The following is a 19,617-nucleotide window of genomic DNA, read 5'->3' as shown; positions in this document are numbered from 1 at the left end:
GCTTTTGCAAATATATAGGAAAGAAGTTGACTTAAAAAAAAACACATTTTTTATTGATTTTGGAGAGTGAGGGGGAGAGAGAGAAACAGCAATCAGCTGCCTCCTGCACACCCCCACCAGGGATTGAGCCTGCAACCCAGGTATCTGGCCTGACAAGGTATCAAGCCAGTGACCTCTCTGTCCATAGGCCGACATTCCAACCAGCTGAGCCACCCGGCCAGGGCTTGCCTGGATTTTTATCATGAGATGGTGCTGGGTTTTGTCAGATGCTTCTGTGTGTGTGTGGTTTATAGCTGTGTTTGTTCCTCTCTATTCCTGTGGGTGACCATGTCACACTCATTCTGCTCTTGATAGATGCTTGTGTTGCTTCCTCTGTGGGGCTGTTACAATGTTCATGTATGTGGGAGCTATTACACACACATGTATATGAGGAGAGAAATGACTGGATCATAGCAATGTATATGTTTATCCTACTTTCATAGATAACGCCAAGCTTATCAACATGGTTCTAACAAATTTCTACACTAGTTACTGAAGTTTTTAGTTATTCCACATGTCTCCTGCTTTCAGTATTATTGCTCTCTTTAGTTCTAGACACGGATAGGTGTATGCCTTTGTGCCTCGTTATGTCTAATGTGCATTCACTATTGACTTTTGAGAGCAGTACCTCTGTATGTATCTATTAGATGGCTTCTGCCCGCTCCAGTCACTTGCCCAGTCTTTCCATTGGGTTATGTCTTCCAGTTGATTTATAAGAGTTCTTTACAAATTCTGGATGCGGTGGCACACATCTCCAATTTGTAGGTAGCCTTCTGTGGATGAAGTCCCCGTTGGTGATTTATTTAACCCTGTGCTGCCTAATGGGAAGTCATAGCTATGCTGGAGGGTTTTGAGAATCAGATAACATGATATACATGAAAGCATCTTACTAGCTCTGTTGATTATTTGTTGTGAAAGTGTTTGTACTACTTTGTGGTTTATTGACACTGTTCGTCTACATAAGTGTGAGTTCTTTTTAAAATCTTCCTTTTAACTCAGGCTATACCTCGTGATAATTCTTGGGTTTCAGAGTCCCCCTGAAGACCCTGAATTGAATTTCTAGTAAAACTACTGCAACATGACTCCCTTAGGGAGACAGTATTTATTGTTGATGGAAGTTTCTTTTGGTTACTGTTGTTATTGATGAGGATATCTACTTTTTTGTTTGTTTCGCTAGGCAAAAAGGATAAGTTGCGTGTCTACTATTTGTCCTGGTTAAGGAATAAAATCCTTCACAATGATCCAGAAGTGGAGAAGAAGCAGGGATGGACCACCGTGGGCGATTTGGAAGGCTGTGTGCACTATAAAGTGGGTGAGTCCCAGCGGGCCGTGGGCTTGTTTTCCAGGGTTTCGTTGGCTTTTCACTTAGAGCCCACATGTTCATAAAGCCCTCGTTGTAACTTGTTCTTGAGACTCAGCTCATTACTGTGACGGTAAGGCACCTTCCCTTCCGGAGACTCGGCGGACTCAGGGGCACCTCTGAGTAGGCACACTCCCCCCTGCGCCGCAGCACGTCCGAGGGAGGGGCTCGCCCTTCCTCTTTGACAGGCCACACCCTGCCCTGTGTTCACATGAACTCCAGGGAAGTCGGTCAACTTGGAGGACTGAGGGCCAAGGATGCCGGGTCCTGGGCATCTGGTGGGACCTGCACGGGTTTGACAACGGCCGTGCTTGGCGTTTTGAATTAAGTCCACTGTGCAAGCTCCTGGCTCTTAACTAGGAAATGAATCTGGCCGGCCAGTCGGTGTCTCCTGGCAACTCCGTTTTTTCTTTTTGGCATGCATGCTGTGGTTCTATGCAGTAACACCTCACAAAAACAAAACAAAAAACCCGTTTTCTGTGTGTATAAAAAAAGCAAAATACCAGTATGGATGTTGGAAATAGAGGGGAAATCATGGTGCTGAGTCAAATTGAAGTTTTATGGGAGAGAGGATCTACTGTCATACCTCATTTGAAAGGGGAGCTTGAGAAGATCCAGTGTCTGTCAGCCTTATTGTCAGCATAAGGGGCCTGCAAGCATTGGCTTCTGCTTGTGTGTTTCCTTTGGTTCCGTGTTTATGAAGCGCATGCTACTGGCCGTTCTCTGCCGTCAGGATGCCACCGTGGTTGGCATTGTCTTCTTGCTTACGTGAGCTGTCCGCAGTCCGCAGTTCCTGGCCAGTGATGGTCACAGCACTCGCCAGCATCCGAACGATTCTGAGTGACACCAGACAGTACTGGTGTCTCCTGGGCATAGACCTTGGGATTAGGATTTTCTGGGTTGTGTTTATGTGAAACATTTTTGTTTGTTGAGGTGTAACTAAACTCATCCAAGTCTAAACTTAATGAAACAGCTCCCAAAAGCTGAACTGTTTATGATAGACTATCCTGCAGGGGCCACTAGAGGCGGCCGTGTGGAGGGAATGGGTTTTCATCAGAACAAGCAGAGCCCTCTTGTGGCTTATTCCCACAGTATCGCAAGCATTTTCTGGAGATAAGGTTGCGTGAGACGTCACTTATTTGAGTGGTGGCAAGATGGCATTGAACAGGGAGAGGCATCCGGTTGGCAAGCCTGACTCTCATGTGCAAAGGAAGAGACCATTGACAAAGGGACTGGGGTCTGCCCAGACCAGTGCATGCCTGTGCTCAGGGCTCTCGGGGGTTTGTTTCAGCAGAGTCACCCCTGCAAGGTCAAAACAGCGGTTACGGGGCATTCGATATGTGTGTGTGCACACGTACCTTATTTCTGTGTGTAGATCATTGAAGAGGCATTGTCTTTACTACCGCTCTTATGTACAGAACTTTAGGTGGGATCCGAGCAATCACTGCCTCTCTAGGGCTGGTGTGGCTGGGAATGGTACTTGGTCTCATACACAAACAGAGAATCCAGCCTCCGCCAGGGGGTGTTTTGGTACAGACTCCTGTGCCTCGGCCTCGTGCTGTGATTGAGGGATTCTTGGCGGATTAGTCTCATCACTGTCCTTCCCAAGTGCTACTGAGCCCTTGACTTCGGGGGGTACGCCTGGCATTGCCCCGGATAATTAAATACTTGCAGCATAAGATTAGGAGCAAGTGAGGGTACTCAGTGGTTGTAACCAGCGAATTGAACAGCCTGAATCACGCACAGAAGAACCTGAAAAGGAAACTGAGGCTTGATCTCACTCAGCATTTTCCTCCTGTTGGTTTGGATGAGCCAAACGAAGCCATCGTTAGAAAGTTTGCAGAAGACAGCCCAAATGCCGGGGTCCAACCCCAGCGGGTCCAGGGGTCCCCAAAGGTGTGGACGGAGTCGGCGAAGAAGGAATGACACGGAGACAGTGTTCAGTTGATCAGCAGCCTAGCCAGGATCTCTAGCCAGGATCTGTGGCCAAGTTCTGGTCTGGATCTCCAGAGAGGTTCTGCTTTGGATCTCCAGCCAGGTTCTGTGTCCATGTTCTCTTGCTAGGTTCTCCAGGTTCTCCAGCCAGGTTCTGTAGCCATGTTCCCTCGCTAGGTTCTCCAGCCAGGTTCAGTCACCAGGTTCTAGTCAGGTTCTCTTGCCAATTTCTGTAGTCAGGTTCAGTCCAGGATCTTTTGCCATGTTCTCTCGCTAGGTTCTGTCTCTAGGTTCTGAGGCCAGTTTCTGTCCAGGATCTTTTGCCATGTTCTCTCCAGCGAAGTTCTTCTGTCCCTAGAGAACGTTCTGTGTAGGTTCTGTGCCTAGGTTCTGTCTCTCTCTCGGTCTCCTTACATCTGTGTCTTGCTGTCTTATTACATCTGTATTTATACCAGTTGATTCAATCCTATCAATCTCTATTACAAAGGTTAGGGCGTTTCTTATCTCCATTCCAGGGAGTAAAGATTATGTAGCTTAAGCATGATTGTTCGTAGTTAAAGTGATTAATTACCCACCTGGCACTTAGTTAAGAGGTTTTATTCCCTCCCTAACTTCAGGGGAAAATCCCTACCTGGGGAAACAACCTTTCTCAGAGACCTTGGTTAAAACACATAGTGCCTAGAAGGTGAGCAAACATATTAAGAACAGTATGCCATATATGCCAGGTCCCTTGAAACAGCAAGCATGGACCGGCTCCCGGCACCCAAAGAATTTAGAGTTCCATGTTGATGCTGACTTGTGTTCTCATTTGTTTTTTTCAGTAAAATATGAAAGAATCAAATTTCTCGTAATTGCTTTGAAGAGTTCGGTGGAAGTGTACGCGTGGGCACCCAAGCCATACCACAAGTTTATGGCCTTTAAGGTAACAGCATGGAGTGCACGTAAAAGTGACATGAGTCATGCACGCTGCGACCAACAAGTTTAAAACCCGGGAACAGTTAACACTGATGGTGTAAAAGCTGTCACTAATGGTGTGAAAGCTGTCACTGATAGTGTGAAAGCTGTCACTGATAGTGTGAAAGCTGTCACTAATAGTGTAAAGCTGTCACTAATAGTGTAAAAGCTGTCACTGATACTATAAAAGCTGTCACTAATGGTGTAAAAGCTGTCACTGATAGTATAAAGCTGTCACTAATAGTGTAAAAGCTGTCACTGATGGTGTAAAAGCTGTCACTAGTAGTGTAAAGCTGTCACTGATAGTGTAAAGCTGTCACTGATAGTGTAAAAGCTGTCACTGATACTGTAAAAGCTGTCACTAATGGTGTAAAAGCTGTTACTGATAGTGTAAAAGCTGTCACTGATAATGTAAAAGCTGTCACTGATACTATAAAAGCTGTCACTGATGGTGTAAAAGCTGTTACTGATGGTGTAAAAGCTGTCACTGATAGTATAAAGCTGTCACTAATAGTGTAAAAGCTGTCACTGATGGTGTAAAAGCTGTCACTAATAGTGTAAAGCTGTCACTAATAGTGTAAAGCTGTCACTGATAGTGTAAAGCTGTTACTGATAGTGTAAAGCTGTCACTAATAGTGTAAAGCTGTCACTAATAGTGTAAAAGCTGTCACTGATACTATAAAAGCTGTCACTAATGGTGTAAAAGCTGTTACTGATAGTGTAAAAGCTGTCACTGATAATGTAAAAGCTATCACTGATACTATAAAAGCTGTCACTGATGGTGTAAAAGCTGTTACTGATGGTGTAAAAGCTGTCACTGATAGTATAAAGCTGTCACTAATAGTGTAAAAGCTGTCACTGATGGTGTAAAAGCTGTCACTAATAGTGTAAAGCTGTCACTGATAGTGTAAAGCTGTCACTAATAGTGTAAAGCTGTCACTAATAGTGTAAAGCTGTCACTGATGGTGTAAAAGCTGTTACTGATAGTATAAAAGCTGTCACTGATAGTGTAAAAGCTGTCACTGATAGTGTGAAAGCTGTCACTGATAGTGTAAAGCTGTCACTAATAGTGTAAAAGCTGTTACTGATAGTATAAAAGCTATCACTGATGGTGTAAAAGCTGTCACTGATGGTGTAAAAGCTGTCACTGATAGTGTCTAACTTCCCATGAGAGCGGCCATCTCTAACGTCAAGCCTCGCTCTGCTCTCCAGGCCCCAGTGTGGGGTGGAGAACGGGCGCCGTGCAGACCTGGTCGCCGTGCCAGTGTGGCAGCAGGAGGCGGCAGAGGGACACCGCCTCCACTGACCTTCCACTGTCCTCAGGGATGTGTCTCATGTAGATAACAGAACAGTACCCAACAATAGACAGCTGTAAGGTGTATTTATTCAACAGCGTACTGCTTAAAAATTGTTACAGCCCTAGCTGGGGCCTCAGTGGTTAGAGCGTCAGCCCAAGAACTGAAGGGTCCCAGGTTCATTTCTGGTCAAGGGCACATACCTCAGTTTTAGGCTTGATCCCCAGCCCCAATGGTGGTGTGTGTGGGAGGCAGCCAATCCATGTATTTCTCTCTGTGTGTCTCTCTCCCCTCCCTTCCACTCTCTCTAAAAAAATCAATGGGAAAAATATGCTTGTGTGAGGATTAACAGAATTTAAAAAATAAAAAAATAAAATTAAGTTACAGAAATTCTTAATGACACCAGGAATGAATAGTTTAGTATTACACACTAAATAGAAAAGTAGATTAAAATGTGTAATATACCATTTTTGTTTAATGAAAAAATTGTAGAAAAGTATTTTTATTTTATATGGGTATTTTTGATATTTTAAAAATAACTTTAGAGTTTGCACTAGATATAAATTTATGAAATTTTTAATTAAAATAATAGTACTGTCTGTGACATTAGATATTGTAAATACCTAACTTAACACATTGCGGATGAATCACGAGAATTCTCGCTTCACATTATACAGTGTTTTATGAAGTATCATACTTTAAAAAGATATTAGCTTGTAAGGACATATAATAAATAACTTCAAAATGCAATGGGTATTTAATTTTAAAGCGTGCCTTTAACATTTATGTAAAACTTTTTTTGTACTCCTTCAATAGAAACTTATCTGGCCACTGGGTGAAGCTAGCAATAAAACTACTGGTCCACAATGTGTTAATAATATTATTTCCAATATTAGACACAAAACCTTAAGCATAGCCTCTGTGGCTGTTTAGTGTAGGGTGAGAATTTAAGAATTTTTCACCCAAAATGACTCTATTTATTTAAAAAAAATAGTTTTGATATATTTTATTCAGGGTAAATCACCTTTAATTACTAGGGAAATTGACATATTTAGATTACTTATTGCTTGATTCCCAGGAGAGCTGGCTAAATGGGGTTATCATATTGCTTAAAAAATAAATCTACAGCCCTAACTGGTTTGGCTCAGTGGATAGAGTGTCGGCCTGCAGACTGAAGAGTGCCAGGTTTGATTCCTGTTAATTGCACGTGCCCAGGTTGTGGGCTCACTCCCCAATAGGGGGCATGCGGGAGGCAGCAGATCAATGATTCTCTTTCATCATTGATATTTTTCTCTCTTTCTTTCTCTCTCTGTCTCCCTCCCTCTCTGAAATCAATGAAAATATATTTAATAAATAAATACACATATTATTGAATGAAAGTAATTGGTTATGAAATTACAATGATCTGAGATAGGTTCTTAATATATTCTCTGCGTTACAGGCACTGTACTAGTTGCTTTGAGTATCTTATTTAAATCTGTCTTGGGAGCTGTAGGTACTGCTGTCATTGCAGAGCTAGGCCTCCAGGCCCATGTGTTGGTTAGAGGGGAAAGCCGCAGTCCTGGCAAAGCCTCGGTGCCCGCAGGGCTCTCTGCCCTGACCCGCTAGAACAGGAGGGCGCTGCAGAGCCTGGCGCTCCCTCGGGCCGCGCTGGCGCTGGGACGGGCAGCGGACGGACGCTGGGACGGGCAGTGGACGGACAGGGAGCGACAGAACTCTGGGACCCGGGAGGGAGGAGTTGGGGCGTGGCTTCCGGAAGATGTGTTTTCTAGGTTTGCGTCAACAGACGAAAGCGCGTGGAATGGCAGGCTTTGTGGAAGCGTGTGTGGCTGTGGCCTGGCAGGCGGCCCCGGCACCGCACGGCGTGATGGCGGCCCGCCTGCCTCACGGCTCCTCCCGCCTGTTTGTGCTGCAGTCGTTCGCGGACCTGGCGCACCGGCCGCTGCTGGTGGACCTCACGGTGGAGGAGGGCCAGAGGCTGAAGGTGATCTACGGGTCATGCGCCGGCTTCCATGCCGTGGACGTGGATTCGGGATCCGTCTATGACATTTACCTGCCGACTCACGTAAGGAAGAGCCCCCTCTGGGGGCTGGCTGCTTGGCTCCGCCCTGTCTTTACTCTGCTTAGGGCGCTCGCCGCCGCAGGGACTCCTTCCCTGGCGGGGTGAGTGTTTAGGTGGCGTGCGGGCCCTGCCCGGCTCTGCAGCCCTGCTGGGACCCTCGGCCCTGCTGGGACCCTCGGCCCTGCCCGGCTCTGCAGCCCTGCTGGGACCCTCGGCCCTGCTGGGACCCTCGGCCCTGCCCGGCTCTGCAGCCCTGCTGGGACCCTCGGCCCTGCTGGGACCCTCGGCCCTGCCCAGCTCTGCAGCCCTGCTGGGACCCTCGGCCCTGCCCAGCTCTGCAGCCCTGCTGGGACCCTCGGCCCTGCTGGGACGAGCAGCGGGCGGGGGCGGGCAGTCGCTGGTGGTCAGAACACCCCTGGGGGGAAGTGCTGTGGGGACCATCCTTTCTTAAATGGCGCCCACAGTCCTCATGTGTCCCGGAACTCTAGAGCAGGGGTCCTCAAACTACGGCCACATGCAAATACAAATATTGTATTTGTTCCCGTTTTTTTGTTTTATTTAATTCAAAATAAGATATGTGCAGTGTGCATAGGGATTTGTTCATCGTTTTTTTAAACTATGGTCGGCCCTCCAGCGGTCTGAGGGATGGCGAACTGGCCGCTGTTGTTTGAGGACCCCGGCCCTGGCGCGTAGGCCTGAGAAAGGAGGGCTGGGCTGGAGGTGGCAGGGTCCCACCATGTGACCCAGAGGGGGTTTGCCGCCGGGAGGGTGAGCCCGTGCTCCTCGGAGACAGCTTCCAGCCCTTCCGCCGGGACGGCCGCGGCCAGACCTCTGCCTGTGTCCCCGCAGATCCAGTGCAGCATCAAGCCCCACGCCATCATCATCCTGCCCAACACGGACGGCATGGAGCTGCTGGTGTGCTACGAGGACGAGGGCGTCTACGTCAACACGTACGGCCGCATCACCAAGGACGTGGTGCTGCAGTGGGGCGAGATGCCCACCTCCGTCGGTGCGTGGCGCTCGGCGGGCGTGGGCCGGGGGCGTGGCGCTGGGGGGCGTGGGGCCGGGAGCGTGGTGCTCGGGGAGGCAGCGACTGGCCATGGGAGGAGAGCTTTTCTTGGAAATTGCATGTTTGTCAGCAGAGTAGTTGGTGTGCACAGTGGGGAGTTAGACTGTAGGCCAGGGGATTATTATAGAACAAAATCTAAATAATTATTTAACACATTTTAAAACTCTTGTTGTTGACAGTCCTTCATTTAATCCTAGGCCATTCAGGGGAAGTGGGACTTGTTGCCCGTGGCCGAGTCGCGCCAGGAGCACAGCCTCTGTTCTGGAACGTTCACGCCCAGGCAGGGGTTCTCCTGGCTTTCAGCCTCAGGCTGCTGGGCTTTGCTGCAGTGGAGGCCTTCATCCTGCCTCCCTCGGGCGGGTGCATGGAAATGCAGCCTTAGGCCAACACCTCAGTGGTCCTCAAGCTTCAAGACATGGGAACGAATAGATTCAACCATTGATTCAAGTGACAGGTTCTCAGGATAGGCCGGAAGCTGGCAAAGGCAGAGGTCCTGAAAGCAAAGCTCTTAAATGCTAGTCATTTAGGGCGTGTGTGTGTGTGTGTGTGTGTGTGTGTGTGTGTGTTACATAAGCAGCACCTTTTAAAGGCTATTTCTTATCTTTAACAATATGTGTCTTTGCCTCTCCAAAAGCTTATATCCGATCCAATCAGACGATGGGCTGGGGCGAGAAGGCCATAGAGATCCGGTCTGTGGAGACGGGCCACCTGGATGGCGTGTTCATGCACAAAAGGGCTCAGAGACTGAAATTCCTGTGTGAGCGCAACGACAAGGTACCCGTGTTCTCGCTGTGTCCTGCCGCAGTGGCTGTTGTCTCGTGGAGTTCGCAGCTTTCCCTAGGGTTCTGATAGATTCCCACTGAATGCATCAGCTTTTCAGGAGTGGATTTGCAGCCACGTTTACAAGCCTCTCCCCCACGAGCCCCAGGGCACCGAGCCCGGTGCAGAGCCTTCCTTTCCACGGCTGACCACATCCTGCCTTCTCCCCTGACCAGCGGCCCTCGCACCCCCTTCCCCCCCTTTGCCTGCAACCTGAAAGGACATCTCCCAACTGTTTACCTGGAGAACCCACACTGCCTCAGGCCCTACCGGGATCTGCCCAGCTTTGTGGCTTGTCTTTCCTGCGTTTGTTTAATGTGGCTGTAAGTTTAAGCTTCTTTGAACTTCCGTTAAATAATTTTATCACTCATGATGGCATATCCTCAAAGTTTATAAAAGGTACTAAAGTAAGTAACTATAGAGTCATGAAATAACTAGTACATTTTAACTTAATTTTTTAAAAGAGAAAAACAGGTTGCTGAGGAGTCCTTCCACATTGTCCATTGAGCTTTCTCTTTTTTTAATCAAATGTGAGCGTTTATTCCAATAATGCCAGCACCGGGGCATCCAGAAAAATCTGCTCTACCCCTTCCCATAGCAGCCACTTATATCGGGTGGAAGGGCAGAGATCACATGGGAAAGCAGGTGTTACAGGCACGGGCAGTGGGCGGGGCATAGTGGTTACAGGCCAGGCAGCTGGGGGTCGAGAAGGGCAGGCGCTTCCGGGACCAGGGTGTTTCAGCAACAAGGCCGTTATCTCCGTGACAACAGGCAGGTCTCCGAAAGGAGATGGACTGCCTGCGTTCCTAGGTTTCCTTCTGTGTCCGGGCCCACGGCTCTCAGCCAGGTTAGCATGTGCTTCTCCTCCGCACTGAGGGACTCCAGCCACACAGGGAGCTCTCTCTGGGGCCTTGAGACGGCCCACGACCCATGAATCCCACCCGGGCTAGTGTTCTCCGTGGGAGCCGCACCCTGTGCTATTTCCCCGCAACTCAGAAATGGGTAACCTCATTGCGCTTTCTAAGCACCGGTGTCTTAAGACGCGTGCGCAGTGGAGGTGGAAGAAAGAGCCCAGTTTCAGGAACAGCCTTTTTTTCTTTCAACGTTCTCACAGTATGTCTGTGTACAAGGAGCTGTTTGCCTGACCCCTTCCTAGTTGTAATACACATTGGCTGCAGATGGCCACTCCTGGTAAATGAAGCATTGGCGTCCTTCCAGCTTCCTGTAGAAGGAGCCCTTGGGGTTCGCCCCTCACGTGGGCGGGCGGCGGGCGGTGCCCTGCGGCCTGGAGCCCCACGGGATCTGCTGCTGACCACCCCTCTCTCGCCCACAGGTGTTCTTTGCTTCTGTGCGGTCGGGCGGCAGCAGCCAGGTGTACTTCATGACGCTGGGCAGGACCTCCCTCCTGAGCTGGTAGAGCCGTGGCCCGACCGCTGCCGTCTTCAGACCCGAGGGCTTGGAAGCTCAGCCCGAGCGCCGCGTGCCCAGCAGCAGGACCGTGCGCAGACCCCACGGCTCTCCTCCTCCTTCCTGCTCTCCCTACCAGTTTGTCCCCAATCTTTTTTAAATTTTTTTCTTTAAAAAATAAATCAGGCTGCAATGCAGCTGGTGCTGTTCAGACTCTACCATCAGGTGCTATAGTGTTTGGGGTCGAGCATCAGACCGGCAAGCAAACACCTGTCCTCCGGCCAGAATCCCTTGGAGTGACTGCGGGTCTGCGGGCGGCGGCGCCAGGCGGGCAGGGTGGCCAGTGGGGTGTCAGTGAGCAGCTGCAGAAGCGAGAGCAGATTTGCTAGAGTAACATTAACAGTGTATTTAATTGACCTTTCTTTTTGTAATGTGACAATATGTGGACGAAGAAGGGCAGGTTTAAGAAGTTAATATTTATAAAATGTGAAAGACAGTTACTAGATAACTTTTGTGGGGGGTCTGGGAGGCGGGTAGGGGGTGAAGGGGTCCCATTTTGTTTCTTTGCATATTTTGTTTGTTTCACCGAGAGCTCAGTCATTTTTCTGTGTGCCAGGTTTTGCCTAAATCATGTGCAGATGGTTCTAAAAAAGAAAAAGGAAATGTGTGCATCCGTGTTGTGGCCAGAACTTCGCTGTGTGACAGTGTCAGCACTGCCTCTGCTCGAGGGCTAATTTCTGTTTAAACCTAGACGTGCGACAGGTTTTACCACAGCCTGCACTTGCAGAGGAAAAAAATGTTTTCAACCACATGTTTATTTTTTTTTCCTACCTCATTGTTTTTAATGCATTAAGAGGTGGTTTAGTTTCTGTGTTTTTGGAGGAAAACATGAATGCTTAATTTAATCTTAATACCAGAACTATCAGGGTGAAGTCTGACTGTATGTGGGCACAGGTATCAGCGGCACCGCGGCTGTCCCGAGACCAGCGCCCCCACCCCGTGCAGGCGGGCGGGTGGCAGACAGGCGTCATCTTTGACAGGCACACCGACTGTCCGGTGCTGCAGGAGCCTCCGGGTGGGGGTTAGCCTTTCTGAAACGCCATGTGCTGACACTGGTTCGAGAACATAGTAATCCTGCTTGTGCCGAGACGTATTGTCCTGGGTTCCGGGCGTAATGGCAGGTCCTGGCTTCTGTTCTCTTATCCTGTTGTTCTCTGTCTTTTAAACCAACTTTACTTCATGAACATGTTCATGGCATTTGTGATACTGTCTTGGGTAATCTTTTGTTCCTGGCTCCCTGTCACTGTTCCTCTGAGGATGTCATCGGAGAAGAGCCACGCTCGGCCGTAGTCCTGCCCCTGTGGTGCTGCTGTGGGGCCGCCTGGGGCCGCCCGCACCACAGGCATTTCATAGGCTGCGGAGCTAACCCACCGACACTCTCGGGTTTGAGTTGAACAGAATTGAATTCGTTGCTGGGCTTCAGGTACCGAACTCAGCTGGCCACTTGTCCCTGCAGGCGGGTTGGTGTGTGCCCTCCGGGCCGTGTGTCACTGCCTGGGCCTTGTCAGCCAGACTGTTGCTACAGCTTGAAGCAGGTGCCCAATTGGGTTTCTCCATAAAAGATTGTGAGCTGTTAAAGTTGCATTCTTCTAGAGAAGGGATGATTTTGTCCCTTTAAAGGGTTATTCACAGAAGTGCCAAGGTGGCAAAATGACTAAAGAAAGCAGTATTATGATGCTCCCGTGAAGTGCGGGACCGGAGGGTGGTGCCGGCGGTCAGCCTGCGAGGTCAGCGTCCCGTGTGCGGCAGTGTCCCCTTCGTTCTCGGGCACGTGTTGTGTTGGAGAGAATGTTTACAAAAAGGGGTTTGCTACACTAACGTGCGTCACATATTTATGGATTATTTTTAATTGACTTTTTTAATGGGTTATTTAGGATTCTGCCCTAGTTGTAGTTCACTTTTGGTGATTCATAATCCCTAATTTTGCCAGTTATCAGTGTGCTAAACGGTAACGCGCCTGACCGACCACAGCGGATTCGCCAGCCGCACAGCTGCACGGTGGGGCCAGGCGCAGCCTTCTCTTCCGTGCTAACTTCTGTGAATTATGAAAATTACTGTTGTTCCCCCCATTTTTTCTATTAAATAAAGTAAAAATGACACCTATTTGTGGCATGAGTTTCAAATGTATTCTGTTCTTTCAGAATGTTTCCTTCCCGCACCGCCCCTTGCACAGAAGGCTGCCCAGGGTCCCCAGCATGGGCTGGGAAAGTCGCAAACATTCGTTCAAGATCCGGAAGGAAATTGGTCGTGAGCTCTCAAGCACCATGTTTTTGGAGACAAAAAGGAGGGAGGCTGGTCCTTCGGGAAAGTCGCTGTTTTGCAAGTCTGCGTGGGGCCAGGAAGTAGAAGAGCATGTTGTCTGCACCGGCGAGGGCAGTGACAGCAGCCCTTTCTCAGGTGGCGCAGCAATAGTGACGGGTCTAACACGCTCCTGGGCGTCAGGTCGCGGCGGTGCCCGGCGGTGCCCCTGGGTCAGCAGCAATGACCCCGGACGGGTCTGGGCCCTGCCCTTGCCTTCCGCACTCTGCCCAAGCCTTGGGGTTAGAGAGGTGGCGCGCTGTTACCAATTAATGTTAATAAACCAGCTCCTTTGCACTTCATCCCAGAAATGTTATTTCTCTGAGCTGAAAATAAAACTGTAACCAGGCCACATGAGTATGGGTTTTCTTTTTCTGCTGTGTGTGTTGCAGCCAGTGGTGGTTGGGGATAACCCCAGTGCATGCTGGTTGTGGGGCACCGTTTCTGCTGTGCCCGCTCCTGTGTTGGCTGAGAGCTGCCTGCAGGAAGTGGCGGACAAAGGCGACCCAGGACCGACCCCAGCGCGCGGCGACATTGCTGTCTCTGCTGCCTCAGGCCACTGTCCCCACAGGCCGGGGCCCATCACTGCGCCCCTTCGTGAAGGCCCTTGATTCCAAGTCTGCCTCCTGGTTGCTCAGTACAGGAAATCTGAATGTGCTGGTCCAGCTTATAAAATCCTCACTCCTGGTTTGGTCTAAGTCATAAAATGCTGAGTGTGCCCGATAGAAGCTCTGGAGGGACCTGCGTCAAGTTTGGACAAGCACTTCCACTCCTTCAACTTGCCTGGAAGTCGGACATAACTACAAACCTCAGAAACCAATATTCAACAACTGTTTTTGCGATAAGTGATACTAAATTCTTTTAACAGCTCTATTGAGATCTAATTTGCAGACCATACAGTTCGTCCGTTTAAAGTAGTTTAGTGGCCCTGAGTCGTTCTTTATTATCCCAAGAAGTCATCCCACTGGCCTTTACCCCCTCCTCCCCGACTTCCTGTCCTAGTATATAAGCAGCCACTCACCTTCTCTCAGAAGGGGCCTGCCTCTGGCATCTCCTGTGAATGGAGTCTCACTGCGTCCTTGGTGACTGGCGTGTGGGTTGTGACGGGTTCGCCGGTGCTGTGTGTGGCCATCCTTGGTCCTAGCCTCGGTCCCTGCCACCCTCCTTCAGCCTCGGGACCAGCCACGCGCTGGCAGCCAGGTCCCAGCCTCAAATGAAAGCCACGGAGTTGACCTTTGGAGAATGAGCAGTCCCAGAGCCAGCTTCCTGCTGAGAGGTGTTCCAGTCTGAGCTTAGCAACTCAATGGTTCCCCTTTTTCCAAGAGGTGGATGCTAAACACAGGCTCATTCCAGGTCAGGGGTGGGGGTCCAGTTTTGAACTGGGGACTGTTCCGGAAGCTCCCGTGCCCAGCGAGAGCAAGCCTCTGGTTCCCAGGAAGTTGGGGACTGAGCGTTCTCCCTGGTGTTGGAGGCCTGGGTCCCTCTCACTGAAGTGCGCTCACCCCATGAGAGCAGGGCCTGCTGAGCCAGGTCGTTTTATCCTGGGCAAGTCAGTGCTTGCCGCGGCCACGTTTTGGAAGGCTGGTCCTGTGGGCACCTGTGGATGGTACCTGCATCGAGGGCGTTTCCTCAGCGCTGCCTCCTGGAAGGCCACCTGGCGTCTCACCCCTGGGAGGGAGCCTGGTTGAGCAAGTGTGGATGCCGGTGCACTTCTGGGAACATGGTTTCTTTTCGGTCCATATACCAAGTTGAGCACCCACAGTGCTGAGGGGTCCTGAAGTGCTGGATCCTCTGAGGAGATGCCGGGAGCCACCTGGCAGGGGTGGGGGGGGGGGCCTTGAAAGTGCTCAGGGCCTCCTAGATGTCAGGGCAGAGCCCTGCACGTGCAGGGGACAGATCGCGCTTCTGAGCTGAAGCCACAGGTGGCTGCCAGGGAGCTCCTGGGAGCAGGCAGGCGAGGGAGCAGCAGGGCCGCCTGCAGGACTATGCTTGGCTGGGCCCCCAGGGTCTAGAGCAGGGGTCCTCAAACTATGGCCTGTGGGCCACATGCAAATACAAGTATTTGTTCCCGTTTTGTTTTTTTACTTCAGAATAAGATATGCAGTGTCCATAGGAATTTGTTCCAAGTTTTTTTCTTTAAACTATAGTCCAGCCCTCCAAAGGTCTGAGGGACAGTGAACTGGCCCCTGTTTAAAAAGTTTGAGGACCCCTGGTCTAGACCCACTGCAGCTCAGCACAGGTGGGGACCCACCTGGGAAGACCTCAAACGAATTCCCATAAAGACTGGTTCAAAGAAAAGGTAACAAAAAAATTAGAATTATGTAAACTAAGGGTTCAACGAACTGACCTAGTCTGGGGTTTTCAACACGATGAAGATAGCAGCTACCTGTGTTTGCGTGCACAGCACTGGTCAGGCTGTTACACACGCCTCCATCTGGGGGGGGGGGGGGGGGAGACCGGTTCGCACTTGTCCCCGTCAGTGTATTTGGGGGGAGATCGAGGGAAGGAGGGGCTGCTGGCCAAGGTGCCGGATGGCCGCGCGGAGGACAGCGGGCGCCTGCAGGGGCAGTGTCTCCGGAATGAAGGCTGGGTCGCCACAGCAGGAGGTGGTGTGGGCAGCCCAGAGGGGCCGGCCGGCCCTGAGGCACTGCGGCTGAACACGCAGGTGCCCGCACTGCGCACATCTTGAAAGATGATCGAGTCGATGCTTAATGACACAGTTCGTTTTCAAATTTTAAAAGGATCTGCAGAAATGAATGATTTTTTTGTCGGAGCCTGTTTTCAGCCTGATGACTGTTCTGGTTCAGGCACTGCTCCTAACGTGAAGCAGTGGAAACACAAACGTCAAGAATTGTTCGGTGGGTATTTGTGTGCCGTCAGTTCATCTGCTGTTGCTGGTTTAGTGCCGCAAACTTTATCTTTCATGAATCCCCATAAAAAAAGTCCAGTGGCACCTTAGGACACATTTTCTTTGTTCAAAATTTAGTCTGGCTTCACCCATTATTTCAGATCAGTTAAACGTGAAAAGGAGTGAAAATAAAGTGAGTCATCAGCTGTTAAAGTGTATACACATTTGGGGGATACCCTGTGTGCAAGGCTGGGGAACATCGTTGAGCCCATGTACAAAATGGCTTTGGAATCTAAACAGGACTGGGTTTTGAGCAAATAGGTCTTCGGGCAGCAGTTGACTCCGTGGCAGCCAGGGTGGGGAGTGGCAGAAATGGGGACTCACTTCCCCTTCCCTGGGAGCGAGACTGGCTTCCCGGTGGACTCCCCAGCCCTAGCTCAGGACCTGCAGACCCCCCCCACCCCCACCCAGGAAGGGCAAGGCTTGCTGCTCAGACTAGGCGAGGTGGCTCTCTTGGTCGGAGGAAGGAGCGGAGTGCGCATTCCCATTTTCCAGCAGGGGAGAGGCCCAGAGAGCAGGGGAGAGGCCCAGGCCGCAGGGGAGAGGCCCAGAGAGCAGGTGAGAGGCCCAGGCCGCAGGGGAGAGGCCTGGAGAGCAGGGGAGAGGCCCGGAGAGCAGAGGAGAGGCCCAGGCCGCAGGGGAGAGGCCCGGAGAGCAGGGGAGAGGCCCAGGCCGCAGGGAAGAGGCCTGGAGAGCAGGGGAGAGGCCCAGAGAGCAGGGGAGAGGCCCAGGCAGCAGGGGAGAGGCCCGGAGAGCAGGGGAGAGGCCAGGCATCAGGGGAGAGGCCCGGAGAGCAGGGGAGAGGCCAGGCAACGGGAGAGGCCCGTGAGCAGGGGAGAGGCCTGGAGAGCAGGGAGAGGCCCGGAGAGCAGGGGAGAGGCCCGGAGAGCAGGGGAGAGACCCGGAGAGCAGGGGAGAGACCCGGAGAGCAGGGGAGAGACCCGGAGAGCAGGGGAGAGGCCTGGAGAGGAGGGGAGAGGCCAGGCAGCAGGGGAGAGACCCCAGTAGCAGGGGAGAGGCAGGAAACGTGACAGTCCCAGCACCTGTCCTCACGTTCCAGGCAATGCCAAGCGGGATTTCTGCCTCCTTCATGCTCCGACAGACACAGGCTCCTGTGAAATCTGTGCTGCTGCTGGCACTGCATACGGCTCCCCTCCAGCCTGCCAGCCCAGGAGCCCCAAGCTCGCTGATGTGAGGCGAGGAAGCAGATGGCCCGAGTCTCTTCCGAGTCTCTTCCGAGTCTCTTCCTTCCGTCTGAACAGTGTGTGGCCGGTCGTCAGCCCGTCCCTGCCTCTGGGGAAGGACGCGCCTGTCTGCAGCTGGCCAGCCCACACCCCAGGCCCCAGCGGCCTCCAGGCTGGCCTTCCCATCCTGCACACACAGTGGGGAAAAGACTTGTCCTTCGCATGCCTGACGGCATGGCCCTGTTTTTGGATTATCCACATGCAACTTATTTGCATGAATGCACTTTATTTCTTGTTTTCAATTTGCATTTGATAAATGTCATAGAGACTCTTGGGTTAATGCATTGACACTTTGTAACTCTCAACATGGGTACAAAAGTGAGTTTTTTTGGGTTTGCCTGTTTATCTTAAATACAGGACTTGGTAAATTCCATCTTGCTAGTTTATGCCCATTATCCTTATAAAAAATTTCCCACTTCTGAACTGTCACTCACAAAGTTAGCTATTGATTTGTGCCATCTGGTGTTTGAGAAATAAATGTGTTCTCTTGATTTAGAGGCAGCCCCCAAACTAGCATAGGAAAGGGTCCCGGAAAGACAGCCCCCTCACTGTGGAGGCAATGAACCCAGTGAGGGCCTGTGGGCGAGCCCATGCCCCTCCAGCAAGTCCAGGTGGAGGAGAGAGAAGACAACCCCTGCCACAGGCGCAGAATGCTGCTGACCCTGGAGTGCAGCCACAAGCAGGGGTCAGTGGGCGCCTGGCTGGATTGCAGGGTCTTAGTCTGCCATATTTCATTAGGCTCCAGCTGCCAACTTAGCTCGAAGGTGTTCTTGCTTAGCGAGGTCTCTTAAGGCCCAAGGATGTAAATAAAATTTCTTTGATAATCTTTTGCATTTGTGTTGTTTTATTTTTTATATTTAAGTTATAATTCTTTAGGAGTTTATTTTTGTATCTATGCGAGGTAGGGAGTCAGCTTTCTTTTCCCCCAGGTAATAGGCAGTTGTGCTAGCACCTGCCTTTACCAATAATTTGGAAATACTTAAATATTAATATAAAAATATTTCCATTTATATTTATAACAATCATTGGTCTACCCTTTCCTTTTTATCATTGTTATTATTGTCATGAAATTTTATATAGAAGTGATACTAGCTTTGTAAAATAAATTTGAGAATATTGCCACATTTCTATGGTTTTGAATAGATTAAATGACATTAAAAATAACTGAGAACTGGGACTCATGTGAAACCATTTGGTCCCAGGGACCCTTTCAGTTGTATATTTTTATTGCCTCTTCAGGATCATCAATGGTCATTTACTTACTCAAGGTTTCCATTTCTTGGTTTAATCTTGGTAATTTTATATTTTGCAAGAAACACATCTGTTTCCATGTATGTTGCTATGGGATTGTAAGTAGTATTTTTTTCCACCAGTTTTACCTGTCCCTGTGCCTGTGATAATCTGGCTTTCTCATTCTATTCACGGATACTTTTGCTGTGATTTTTTTGCCTTTATTAGTCTCATAAGAAGTATAATTGTATTATTGGTCTATTCAACATTGTACTGGAAGTTCTAGCCAGAGCAATTAAGCAAGAAATAGAAATAAAGGGAATGAAAATTGGAAAGACATAAAATTATCTCTGATATAATCTTATATGTAGAAAATCCTAAAGGATCCCCCAAAAAGTATTACAGCTAATCAAATTCAGCAAAGTAGAAGAATATAAGAAAAAATGCAAAAATTGTATTTCTATATATTAGGAAGAAACAATACAAATAAGACATTCAAAAACATTCTAAATTTCTAGAGAGATTAAAAATGGCCGCAGTGTAAGTGGATGCTATATGGACATGCTCCCAGAAACAAACTGGTATCACAACTAAAATACAGAAGAACGTCCTGAATAATCAACAGAAAACTCGCAGGAGACAACCCTGACATCCGAAGACTGAAAGTGGAGACTGCATAGAGCCTGGTAGGAGGGATGGAGGTGGGAAAGGGCTGACCAGGCGCCCACAGACAGCAACTGAGTCCCAGAGAGATATCTCAGCTGTGGGGGGTTTTCACTGAGAACTCTGGGATCAAATCCCCAAGCTGGGCCAAAACTGAGGAGGGTACCCACATAACATTTGTCTGTGAAAAGCAGTGGGGTGCTGTCTGCCAGAGAGTAACAGCTGAAAATTCATGCACCCTCTTAAAGGGCCAAGGTACAAAATTCCCTGTGGA

The 19,617-nt window shown here is 49.8% G+C and overlaps 1 protein-coding gene across 8 annotated transcripts in view; it reads left to right on the top strand.

The window, feature by feature from the left end:
* The window catches only part of MAP4K4 (mitogen-activated protein kinase kinase kinase kinase 4), a 195,678-nt gene extending 184,522 nt beyond the window's left edge, over positions 1-11,156 (top strand). For all 8 annotated transcript variants that reach the window (XM_081100885.1, XM_081100880.1, XM_081100879.1 and 5 more), the window contains 6 exons: positions 1,217-1,351; positions 4,156-4,256; positions 7,499-7,648; positions 8,495-8,654; positions 9,349-9,488; positions 10,867-11,156. In XM_081100885.1, the coding sequence (XP_080957011.1) occupies positions 1,217-1,351; positions 4,156-4,256; positions 7,499-7,648; positions 8,495-8,654; positions 9,349-9,488; positions 10,867-10,950 (770 nt within the window). In that variant the 3' untranslated portion in view covers positions 10,951-11,156. The remainder of the gene's footprint in view (positions 1-1,216; positions 1,352-4,155; positions 4,257-7,498; positions 7,649-8,494; positions 8,655-9,348; positions 9,489-10,866) is intronic.
* The last annotated feature ends 8,461 nt before the right edge of the window (positions 11,157-19,617 follow it).

Source organism: Myotis nattereri (genome assembly GCF_964212035.1).
Source record: "Myotis nattereri genome assembly, chromosome: 10".
In the NCBI taxonomy this organism is placed as follows: Eukaryota; Metazoa; Chordata; class Mammalia; order Chiroptera; family Vespertilionidae; genus Myotis; species Myotis nattereri.
Note: the sequence above shows the minus strand (reverse complement) of the source record. Positions and strands in the feature narration are given on the sequence as shown.